This window comes from Melanotaenia boesemani, chromosome 19 (assembly GCF_017639745.1).
Source record: "Melanotaenia boesemani isolate fMelBoe1 chromosome 19, fMelBoe1.pri, whole genome shotgun sequence".
Taxonomy (NCBI): Eukaryota; Metazoa; Chordata; class Actinopteri; order Atheriniformes; family Melanotaeniidae; genus Melanotaenia; species Melanotaenia boesemani.
The window spans coordinates 13837949-13850092 of record NC_055700.1 but is presented as its reverse complement, the minus strand read 5'-3'; the positions used below and the strand labels follow the sequence as shown (position 1 = coordinate 13850092).

The following is a 12144-nucleotide window of genomic DNA, read 5'->3' as shown; positions in this document are numbered from 1 at the left end:
AACAATCTCTCCTCCTTTTGTCTAACCCTGCCCTTCTCCTCCATAGTTGGAGGTCATTCTATTTTAACACTGGCTCAGAACAGCACTGATCTAACCCAGATTTAACCGTGAAAGAAGTGTGTTTGTGCATGTGTGTGTGTGTGTGTGTGTGTGTGTATGTCTATGGAGGGACGGGGGCTGCAATTATGTCTGGAAGGTCCGGTGTGCGCAGTGTCTGTTGGGTATGTGTAAGTATGTCAGTGACGCATGAGGAGAGGAGGAAAGAGATCCGTGTGAAGGTAAACGGGAAAACGTATAGAGAAAGGAGACAGCCTAGGTGACTATTGACTGGTGAAGTCCATCTGGGTCATTGCAGAGTGATCATGGGAAACCTGGCTGACCGAGTTGGGCCTAAGAGACGGTTTGTCAGGGAGGCAAGCTCTCTTCAGCAGCACCTGCTACCTGACGGTGGAGATGTAAGTCTCACAGGAAAATTAGAAAGGTTTAGAGATGGAGACTTGAACTGTTCTTGTTCTCTTTGTGCAGAAATGTTTCTCTTAAATGAATTATATAAGAAAAAAAGAATTAAGTTACTCTATGATTTATCACTATGGCTTTTTCCAAGCGTGACAAAACTTTTCAGTCACAACTGAGTCTGAGCTTGAAGTTGGAGAACATTTAATCTATTACAAGCTAGATTTATGCTAGATTAAAAAAAAAAAAAGCCTGTGGAAGCTCAAAAAGAGCAGCTGAACAACATATTGAGTAATAATTTTTTTATTACACTTTGTGGGACTTGGGTGGTAAGGTTATGGAATTACATTATGTTGTTGTGGTTCTAGTAATGGGTCCTAATGCGTCTTTCCACTAGTGAAAGCTGAGAATACCACTAAGTGTATGGCCACTCATTTACCACAGCATCCTAGAAATTGCCATTAGTATCCAGCTGGCACAATGTAGTCATGACTAATGGCTAATAGCAATAAAATCATCAACAACCTCCTCTTACCAAAATCAGGAGAAACAGTGACTCAAACGTCTTATGCCATCCTAATATAGTCAGCATGAATTTATACTGCTTATCAAATCTTTTGTTGTCAACAATGAACTATTTCTAATTTGAATTAGGCATGCAAATCATATTTGATATTAAGTCAGCGGCTGCTGGTTTTGACATTATAATTATCTTTTGTGAACTTGTTGCAGCATCAAGATGTGATGATTGTGTGGAGGTGAGATAAGCAGGCCAAACTAGGTGAAATCACAGTGTGGTGGTTTGTGTTCCAGCTGTGGAACAGCAAGGTCCCTGTGTCACCAGGCTAACACAGGACAGGGCTACGCATACAAATTGCACTTTTTGCAAGAGGTCATGGTGTTCATGGATTATTATGCTCAAAATGGTGTCCATTTTAAGTTTGAGGACACAGTAAAAAACTGTGAAGTTTTCTTTGGATGACCTCCAGGAGAAAACTCCTTGTTTAATGTTATTTTCTTTTCTTTTCCCAGAAAAAGACAACTTATGGGAGCTTGTTTGCAATATGTGTGGGCATGATGTTTTGTGCCGCTCTGCATGAATTTCCATTTCACTTTGCTTTCAGGTGCTTCATTGACTGCATGACAAACAGGCTGTCACATGCAGTCTGAAGGCTGAGAGTAAATTATATGCACCCGCAGGGCTCTTGTCAGCAAAATACCTACTTTATGGTAGCTATCTATAACATGGGCAGGGCAGACCCAGTATCTCATGGGCTTAATTGATCTGAGATGTACCCTCTTCTCTCAATCTGAGCCACAACCTAAAATGTGCTTTCCTTCTTTCCTGATTTTTTTCCAGCAGAGATTAGCAGGACTTATTGGCCATATATCTAAATGTAATCACTTAAAGCCATTTGTCTGAGTAAAATTATTGCTTTGAGATCTATGACAGGGACAAAGTGTTCTTATAATCTGTATGAAACTGTGGTTTATCTCCTTTTTTCATCAGGATCAGGGCAAATGGTGATCAGCATCTGAGGTGTTTATAGATTTATGGGAAAAAGTTCAGAACTAATTCCCAAATAATTGATTTATTTGTCATAGTTATCCAGTTCAATAACACACTATAATGTAAAAATAAAAGGTTTTCACAGCTATCAACTACTTGATTTTACATGCAAAGGCTATCACAGATACATTTATGATACCATTATTCCACAAAAGCAAAACAGATAGTCATGGAAAAAGACAAAAGAAACTGTTGTCAATAAACTCACTCAGCTGGTAATGATCACAATGAAAAAAAAAATGTGAAAACAGTATGTTTATTTCCTAAAAAAAAAAAAAAAAAATGACACTGGAGAAACTGGGAGAGAGAGGTTTTTGGAAAGAGTTCTTGACTTCTGAAGATTTCTTGTAGGCTCTGCCATGTGCTTATCCTTCTCCCTGGTGGCTACAGGCCAGGACACGCGCCAAGGCCTCCAATTAACACACTTTACTCAGGGCAGTTTTGGAACTAAAACCAGACAAACAAACTACAAATAGACTAAAGAGTGTGGGAAAGACACAGAGAGGATGAAGTTGCTTTCTTTGTAGAATATAAGCATGTGTTGGCTTTAGGGAGGCAATTTGTTGACTCTTGATTGCTCAGTTTAAGCTTCATGTGATGCTAGAAGCAAAAACTAATATGGATCAGATTTATATAGCACTTTTCAAGGCACCCAACAATCTTTAATCTCCAAGAACTGGATGTGAACAGGTACGGTCTGAACACAGACATGCATAAGCTGGAGCTGATCCAAACAGGATCAGACTGGAAACAAAATTCAACCCTTGCAATTTTTGTGTGGACTGGCCTAATTTCTTCCCAACTTACCCACCACTGTGTAAAGCAGTGACATTGCAGCTGACTTTACAGAGACATGGACAGGACTGTTTATGAAAGAGAGATCAGATGCACTGCAGTAATCCACCTCCTACTGGAACCATTTTAATTCAACTCACACTGAACCACTGATTTTCTGCCAGCATTAAATGCTTCTTATGACTTAGAATTTATGTGTGGGTACCACTGTGAACTCACAAAAGTGCAAAGATAAAATATAGTAATTTTTCCAAAGTGGGATGGACAGAGTGACAGAGGCTTGATTGGTAACCATATACTCCATTATTTGCCAAGATGCCAAGCTGCGTGTCCATATTAGTGCTAGAATCAGCCTTCATCTGCTCTTTTTTTCCACCTCTTCATTATGCGCTGGTGTCATTATCCTTTGAACTGACTATCTTGTTTATCAGTGGAGCTAAATTTTGCTAGTGGTGGCATAATTACCATTGATTTTGAATGCATTTGTTGACTTAAAACATTAGCAATACATTAATATATATATATTTTTTTCTCTCTGACTCATTTTACTACACCCTCTGTATTTTTGGGACTTAAGTTATTTGTATTTTGAAACCAATGCCTACTTTTATTTATTTCCTGCAGACTGCAGAGGAATGGGGAGAGGTTGTCATGGCCCTTCTTTTTCATACCTTAAAGAACAGCCAGGCCTTAGTGTTTTCAACACCATGAAACCTCACTTAGGGCTGTTTCATTTTCCAGCATTTTGGTGAAAGTATTTTTCTGGTAATTGGCAGATTTGCCTTCATAGAATAAGGGCTAACGTACTGTAGATATAAGGATAGTTGTAGCAATCTCATTTAAATTGTGGCATAACTTCTTAAGAAGGTTTTGAGAGGTCAGCATGATTATTTTAGGTAGAACCACAAATATTTGTTCATATTTTATTATGTGCAAATTCATTTAGTAGATCCTGTATTTCAGTCTGGAACAGCTATGCTTAGCATCCTGTCAGAAGCTTGGCTGCATAGTAAGGAAGAATTCAAAAACCTATTCCTATTCTCCATCTGTCTGAAGATGAAAGACAGAGTAAGAAAACAGAGCTTAAGTTGCCTCCGTATCCAATGACATTAATGAGAACATTGCAAGACTTAGCCAGCTGCTTCAGCACCATTAGCTGTTGTTTACTTGTCTTCTCTAATTTGGCAGACGTAAAACCATTAAACTCTATAGTTACAAAGCCTCAGTGGCTTAGAAGGAAACCTTATTATGATATGGTAGAGAAAAAGATTTTGACTAAAAGATTTAGAAACAAAACTTAGTCTCCATTGTGAAAGAGTGAGTCATGACACGATTTTCAGCATCAGTTTACAGGCTATGACTAATGATATGACGCTGCTTGCAGTGATAGTGTCTGTGGACCTACTTTTTGGTCTCTGGGGAGCATGGAACGGTAGCATAATGGTTATAACAGACACTTAACCATTTATATCTTAACAGTTCACTGCTTTGTTGTTTAATTTTCATTTACAAACTTAACAAAAGCAATTAGGATTGGGAGCATTGAGTCCTTATGCAAACCCAGTTTGGCTGTTGTCATATTTAAAGCATGTGTATGTGACTTTGCAAAGGTTTTTTTTCTCCAGTGGATTACTTACTGTTTTTCTCTCTTGCTCTACTTTTAAAACTGAGAAATGTCAGCTTTGATACTGCATATTTAAAAACAAGCTCCTGAGAGAATCACAAACAGAATTTTTCTGAAGCCAAGTCCTGCATTTCTATTAGCAATAGGTGCACAGTCCAGTGAATAATTTGAGGTGAGACTAAGCAGAAGGTGGGATAAAGATATTGAGCATCTGGTGACAAGAAGGGTATTAAAGATAAGACTTGACAACAAATCTCACATTGTCAAATATTTTGGAAGAATGAAGGTGAATTCCCAGCAATAAAGCAATATTTGCATTTTTTGGGGAAAATGTTTTGTCTGTTTTTTTTTTTTTTTGGTGGTGGCTAATTTCGAAGATTGATTCCACACTCATGTATGCATGCTAAAAATTAAGCTTCACCCAGGAGCAATTTAGCCCCACCGTGCATTTAAACTGGAAACAAGGGGAAACAGCTGTCAAAATCAAGCAGATGACACATGAACCCTCTCATCTGGCTCACTGCAATACAACAACCAGCTAAAATATCAACCTGTGCCTTAAAGCTTTCACAGTACAACTGCAATCTTTGACACATGATCGCAAACATTAGAACTGGGACATTATTACCAAGTGGTGTAGAAAAAGAAAAGTTTCCGACTTAAGCTGTCACTGAAGCCATGCAAACCTGCGCTGAGGCAGTTTAGGTGAGCTGTGTTGACAACAGACACACTGAAAACTCATCTGGCAGATGACTCAGGGGGAGGGCTTCAACCAGGGAGCACTTTAATCAATCTGATTAAGGGGAAATGCTGCCTGTATTTTTAGCCACTCCATGGCAGACCAGTGGCCATTCATTGAATTTTGTTTCATTAGCTCTTATGTTTATCTCGTGGATAGGGGGATTTATAAATGAGTTTGAGCTGGAACAAGGGAACCATAAGCTATTTTAGCTAATCTGGTTCTTTCGATTATTTTATGAATAACATAAGTCACTTTGTTATTCAATTAACAAGGGATTCGTTTGTGAACTTACTCAGTTTCTGAAAGTAACAAATCACAGATTGTCCTGGAAGATGTTAGCATGTTGTTGCTGGAGCTGCAGTCTGAGACACTGGCTGAATGTTGTTTAATGCCAAGAAGCAACATGACCGCTGCACTGGTAACTTCTGTCAACAGTTACATTCATGATTGACTGAGACAGCTTTGGACAAGTATGATCCAAAACTAATACTAACTAAGTGTCACATGTGGGTACAGGCTACTTTAGCTTTGGCAGCTAAATAAATTGGGGTCACCACCTGGTTGCTTGGTTAATAATTTAAAAACTATGGCTCTGTATTGACCCGTCCAGGGTGTACCCTGCCTCTCACCGGCTAAATGCTGGGTTAGGCTCCAGCTTCCCTGCGACCCTTAATGGAAGAAGCGGTATAGATAATAGATAGATGGATGGCTCTGTGTTTTTTATGTGCACCCACTTGGACCAACATGGCTATGTCCACCTGTGATGTCAGTGAATGAAATCAGATTAGCTCTCTGTTGTTTGGTGCTTTGTACTTTATAATGTGAGTTTACGTACAGCACTTTTATTTGTAAAGTGGTTTTGTTTATAATTATTTACCTCTTTTAATGTAGTGCTGATGGCAAGTTTGCATTGACAGTTGGAGGTGCTTTTACTCAAGTGATGCATGATGCAGTTATTTGGCAATAACATATATAACGTATTAGAAATACAATAATTTTTAATTTGTAATTTTTTTTTATCTTGTAAGTAAATGAGCCAAAAAGGTAATTTTGGAGCACTTTTACAAGAGCGCCCTTCAGATATACACAATAATGCACAAATTAAACAGTATAAGTCTCCAATAATGGCAAACTGAAAATAAATCAGAGAAATGGAAATTGATGTAAAATTCAAAGCTAGGGGGAAGTAAATAGTTAGTGTTCCCTCTGTTACTGGTAAGTTTTAGATGGGGTCCACAAAGGAAATTAACTACACTGTGTGCTGTATCAGAAAATGTGCATGTCAGTAAGTGGTTTGCAGTGCACTGCACACTGCATGTTTCATATTTACACTGCTAAGAAAGTGTAAACACACACACTTCTTCTCTTTGATTAGAGATGCAATCCTTCCTGCAGCTCTGGGACCTGTGCCTCGCCATGACTCACTGTCCCAGCTGGTTGTCTTCTTGTCTTTTTATTTTGTTTTTTTATTTTCAAATCCTTATATAAATATGAAGCTACAGTAAGAATTTATTCATCAATTAAATCTGCAGCTGTGGAGAGACTGCAATGCTGTGAGGTGTGTGTGTGTGTGTGTGTTTGTTTATTTGTGTATGTGAGGATATGCAGGTGCAATTCTGCTTGTGGGACCCTGAACTATTCGACACAGACATATTTTCTTTAATGCGGGACACTGGGGAGTTGCCTGGAAAGCCCTGACCATATGAGGTAGTGTTTTCGGGAAAGCCTTGCATTGTTTCTGGTTTGTTTACTCATTCCAAATAAGAGGAGAGGATATGAAAAATGGAGAAACAAATATTAGCTTAATCAGCCACAATCAGTCATGTCGTAAATGTGAATTATTTCCTGCCATGTCTCTGTCTCTCCATGTATTAGGAGGTGGTGGTATCTCCTTGTCTGGCATTGATTGGTGTTATTACATGATTAAAGGATTGTTAGGTTTGGGTGTAAATGTGTGTGCATTTTGGATAAGCAGGAAATCAAGTAAAGGCAATTGATTGGTGAGCTAAAGCAGTCAGCAAAGTAAGCAACAGAACAAAAAGAGTGCAAGAACACTGTATCCACCCAGTGGATACAGGATTATTTCAAGCATGATGATGATGATGATGCATGTTTCAATTCACCATGTGGCTTCTGATAAAGCTTTTGCAAACCTTTATGATCTTTCCCAACATGCAAGAAATCATGCAATGGTTTAGAGTCGAATTAAAAAATAACCTTATAATGAAATATGAGTCTTTCACTGAGAGAAACATGATATCAGTTTGTTAGAAGCCAATTGTTTGTATGTGTGTTCAAGTCTTGCAAACTTTGTTGCACCCTTATAGACTCCAATTCAGTCTAAATGATGGATATTAAAGAACATTAAAATTGATTTCTGTCTACTCTGAAAAGGCACCCATTTCATCATCCAATGCTGCCATTAACCAGTCAGGCTCAATAATACAAATGCTTTTGCCACAATATCTAACCTGTTCCTCTTTCTCTATTTTTGTGTCTTTCTTTCTCTATTTTTGAAAGAAAAACTGTGCTGATTGTCTCTTACTTTAACTTTTTTTTGTTTTTGTTGTTTTCCTTTTGTTCCTATTTTTCTAAATCAGCTCTGTCTTATATACAGTAAACTGACACACAGCCTCAACACTGCTACCACTAATGGCTGTAACTGCCTTTTTCCTGCATCAGCAACTTGAACAATGACACAGCTTTAACTGCCAAGTACTTTGTGCCTCTAAACCCCTCCACAGCAGTATGCCCCTCTTTGACAGCACATAAAGTGACATTGAAAGAGACAGTCCAAGTGATACCAACATAATTGGACATGCAAAAGCCCTTGCCGCCAGAAAGCAGGCAAATAAACTAGCTTCATGACTCACCACTGACCAAGCCAGCGAGTGTCAAGACAAGCCCAGAGGACTTCAGTCAATCTCTGAAGACTTGCGCAAAATGGGAAAGTCCTATTTATAGCCTAACTCATGCCCAAAAATGTCAGGACAAATGTTTTTCACTGACACTTCCTGAAACAGAACAGCCGTGGTAGAATATTAACTAGAAAGTGGGGAGAACAGGTAAAATATATAATCTGGATATCAGACAAGTTGGATGCTTTGAAGAAGGCACAGTGATATTTTTGTCTTCTTGTGCAAAAAAAAAAATAAATAAAAAAAGCCAGTCAGCTTCTGCCAACTCTTAACAAGTTTAGCACTGGTTGTCAGATGTCCCCTCTCACGTATTTCCTAGGATATTGATTTGTACACTTTTAGTGAGTGCCATCTAGACGCTGGTTTCAAAATCATTTTGTCAGCATATCAAATTCTGCCTAAAGTGGATACAGGCCATTATTCAGTTTCACTAAAGCAAGCATTTTTCAGCGCAGGGTCCTGTATCACTTCACCATCCGTTGTTTAAAAAGAGAATAAAATAATTTAGATAACTAAATGTGAAGGCAACTTAAATGTGTAAGGAAACCATATTTGTATTAAAACTGTACTATAGAGTTTAAGGCATTTAATATTTAATGAATTCAATGATTTTTGTTAACCACTATCCATTCTGAAAGCACTTGCGGTTTCTCATTGTGTACACAGAGACACCCTGGATCTCATTAAAGCAGACAAATTTTTGTCATTTATTTATTGTACATTAGTACTAATGTTGCTCTGCTCTTTAGCTATGCTGCATGCAGACACCAGGAGAAACTGCTTTGTCTTTATTTCTTTGACAGGAGATGCCTAATTGCTTGCTATCTTTTCCTCCACCCCTTTTTGTTCCTCTCTCTCCCACTATCTGTCTCTAGAAGTGTGACTGCCTGCTCAGCCTAGAAGCCTATTCAGCAGACCAGAAGCACCGTGTGTGTCAGTGCCTAAAAGACAACATTGACAAGCAGCTACAGCTTCACAGGAGGGAGCATCCCGTTCCGCATTTTGAACAGGTATGACACACGGACACACACATCTAGGAGCATTTCCAATTTCATATGAGCCCTATGATGAATCAGTAAACACATGAACACATGGAAATGCATATATTTGTGCATTCCCCCATCACAGATGCCCTGTGAACACCACACACTTCCTTATAGTCAGTGATCTAAAACACTCCTGCAGTTCACACTCTCATTATCAGTATATTTCTTAAGGCAAGTATATTCCTGCCTGTCAGTATCACTGGTGTAGTTGCTTTCAGCTCAGTACAATTTAGATTTTCCTGGTTCCAGCTGGTTAGAGTTGTTTGGTAGCAAAGGTAGAAACTTTGGTTCTTTACTATATTAGTTATTACAGTGTAGTAAAAGAAATCACTGTGTCTGATAGGTATGCCAGTTGAGCAGGGCTTTGGTGATACATAAAAGAAAATTATTCAGTTACAAACTGTCTTCTGTGTCATTTGAGGTTGAAGTGTTAACTTGAATTAATATATGGTGCAGACCTTTGTTAATAGCTACACAACAATTTTACTTTACCATCTGCATGTGGCTGCTTATTTGTCCAAACAAATTCTGCTTTTGTCCAGTACTTCCTAACTTACTATGATTAATCTTAACTTGTTACATATATTGTAAAAACTGGAGTGAATTAAGTAAAATTTTGTTGGATTTTCTTTCTTATTCTATATCTACATTGTTACAAGTAGTTAAGCCATGGATATTTATGCATGCCCCCTTTAAAACTCATCGTTCTCCCAGAGTTTATAAAGAGAATAAGGGCTTATTCAAATTTGCACAAAGGTCTGCATCACTGCTCTGCACCTCCATGAGTACTTTTCTGTCTCTGACTGGCAGTCTACATGAACTGTATCATAATTCTTGCTTGTTTATTTTACCTGTTATTAGCTCTTAAACTCTGCTTCAGTGGTAAAAATAATGAGATTTTCCAGTTCAGCTAAAAATCTCAGATTTTTACTAGCAATTCTTTTCTTTGTTCTTGTCATTGTTAATTTTCTTTATGATGATATTTGTCATAAGAGCCCCTCTTCTGGCTCAAGCTAACTTTCAACTAATCAACATTTGACAGTTTTTTTGTGTCATCTCTGATGGCTACATGCTGTTAGCTTTTTGTTGAACTATGCAAATCTGTCTGTTTGGTTTTATTACCCAAATCCTTTGCTGTTTGGGGTGAAATAGATATGTATTAAATAAAAGCACCTTTAAGTTTGCACTGTAACTGAGTGCTCACATGATTTCAACTGCCCTAACGTAATGGTGGCTGTTGGAGAGGTGGAGGGAATTTAGCCCAATTTGGTCCTTTCTTGCACTTCCCCATGCAAATCTACTGAAAGTGATCTTTATTTTCATTTTTTTTTGTAAACTTTACCTTAAAACTACTTCTTTCTCCCTCATTTCTTTGAATTACATTCCCTTTTTTGCTTGTTTAATTGTTGATGGTTTCTCTTTTTCACTCCTTACTTTGTTTATTTTTAATGAGCCACAGACACATCCCATTTATTCATTTGAGTTTAGCTGATGGTGATTAGAAGGGATAAATAGCCTTGTGTAGAGGGCACACCTGTTGTACATTAGGGCTTCACTTCATCAGTGCATGAAAGAGAGAAAGAAAATGCCGAATGTCTTTCATCCCTTTCATTCTGAATATGTATGTGTTTATATCCATTTATATACATATTTGTGTGTGCGCGTGTGCTTTATTGCACCTTTGCTTAATCTCCAAAGATTAAGGGAACCTGATTATCCAAAAGATTTCTGTGATATGTGACCTACATTGAGTTGAACCTTATGAACTTTGCTCAGGAATTTAGCAGATGTTCTCTTTTAAACAACGTTTCATAGATAAGCTTTCAGATGATATTTCACTGCTAAAAATTTTTCCTGCAGAAATGTGTTTGAGTAGATTGCAGTGTTTGACATTAACACAACGATCATGGGATGTACATGCTGTATACTTCTTTTGTGACCACCCATGATCAGTGTTGGTTAGGTACACACAGCTAAATGAATGAAAACATTTATACACACACTGCAGTGCTCAGTGTGATCAATAACCAAACAACTTGGGAAGCATGACAAGTCACGTAAGTCAATGCTATTTACGCAGACTATTGACAAACCAGTTTACCTTTCAGCACAGACATGGTACAGAAACCAATTTATTACTTTTGCAATTTTATCATTTTATGTTGTGTAGTTTTTTACATTTTTTTAGAGCAAATCCTTGTTGCAGTTTTAAACGCTTAGTAACGTTAGCTGTTTTCCTTTTAAAAACAGAAATATGACCTTTAAAGTGAGCTGACTCTAGTCATGTGTAGGAGGTACATAACAGAGACTTGATTCTTTCATACTTGACTAAATTATACCCATTGTTGTCTATCTTTAAGTCAGTGCACACCTGAAGCTTTTTAAAACGAGCCTGCATAGAAGATAAATCAAAATAATCAGCCACTCATTTTCGCACTGATAATCCAACTATAAAACACAAAATAACACAAGTCTTCTTTATTCGCTGCGGTGAACTGAGTAAAAGTAAAGTGAACATCTTTCTGTAGATTTAAACTCTTTGATTGCTAATGATAATCTCAAAGTGCAATCAAACAAGTTAAATGAGGCACAATTTACAGAAAGAATTGGGTCTTAGATTGCTTTTTAAAAGGCATTCACAGTGTTTTACACTGTGAAAGAGGATTTTTTTTTCTAAGTGATGCATCTACACCTCCCTCAGTAGTTTGGAAAGATTGCTGGCACGTTTTGGCCACATAGCCACCTCATCTGCAAGCTGCTATATCCGCTAAGCTAATGATGACAATATCTATAAAGAAGCTCCAAATTTAATTAGTCAAAGATGTATTAAACATTGTCATTTTGAAGTCAAAGTGCTGCTCTTTGCCCATTTACATAAGACAGAGAACACTCATTTTTCTTTAGTCCAGGTAGCCTGGTATGGACAGGCATACTTACAAAATCATGCTAAAATGCCAGACATGTCATTGTGATAGGTAAACTGTGTTTTCATTACT

The 12144-nt window shown here is 37.7% G+C and overlaps 1 protein-coding gene across 5 annotated transcripts in view; it reads left to right on the top strand.

The window, feature by feature from the left end:
• The window catches only part of rgs3a (regulator of G protein signaling 3a), a 115174-nt gene that overhangs the window by 45534 nt on the left and 57496 nt on the right, over positions 1-12144 (top strand). For 4 of the 5 annotated variants that reach the window (XM_041970494.1, XM_041970493.1, XM_041970491.1 and 1 more), the window contains one exon: positions 8978-9112. In XM_041970494.1, coding sequence (XP_041826428.1) covers positions 8978-9112 — 135 coding nt within the window. Of the gene's footprint in view, positions 1-310; positions 456-8977; positions 9113-12144 lie in introns of those variants that run through there. The other variant, XM_041970496.1, reaches the window with a different exon arrangement.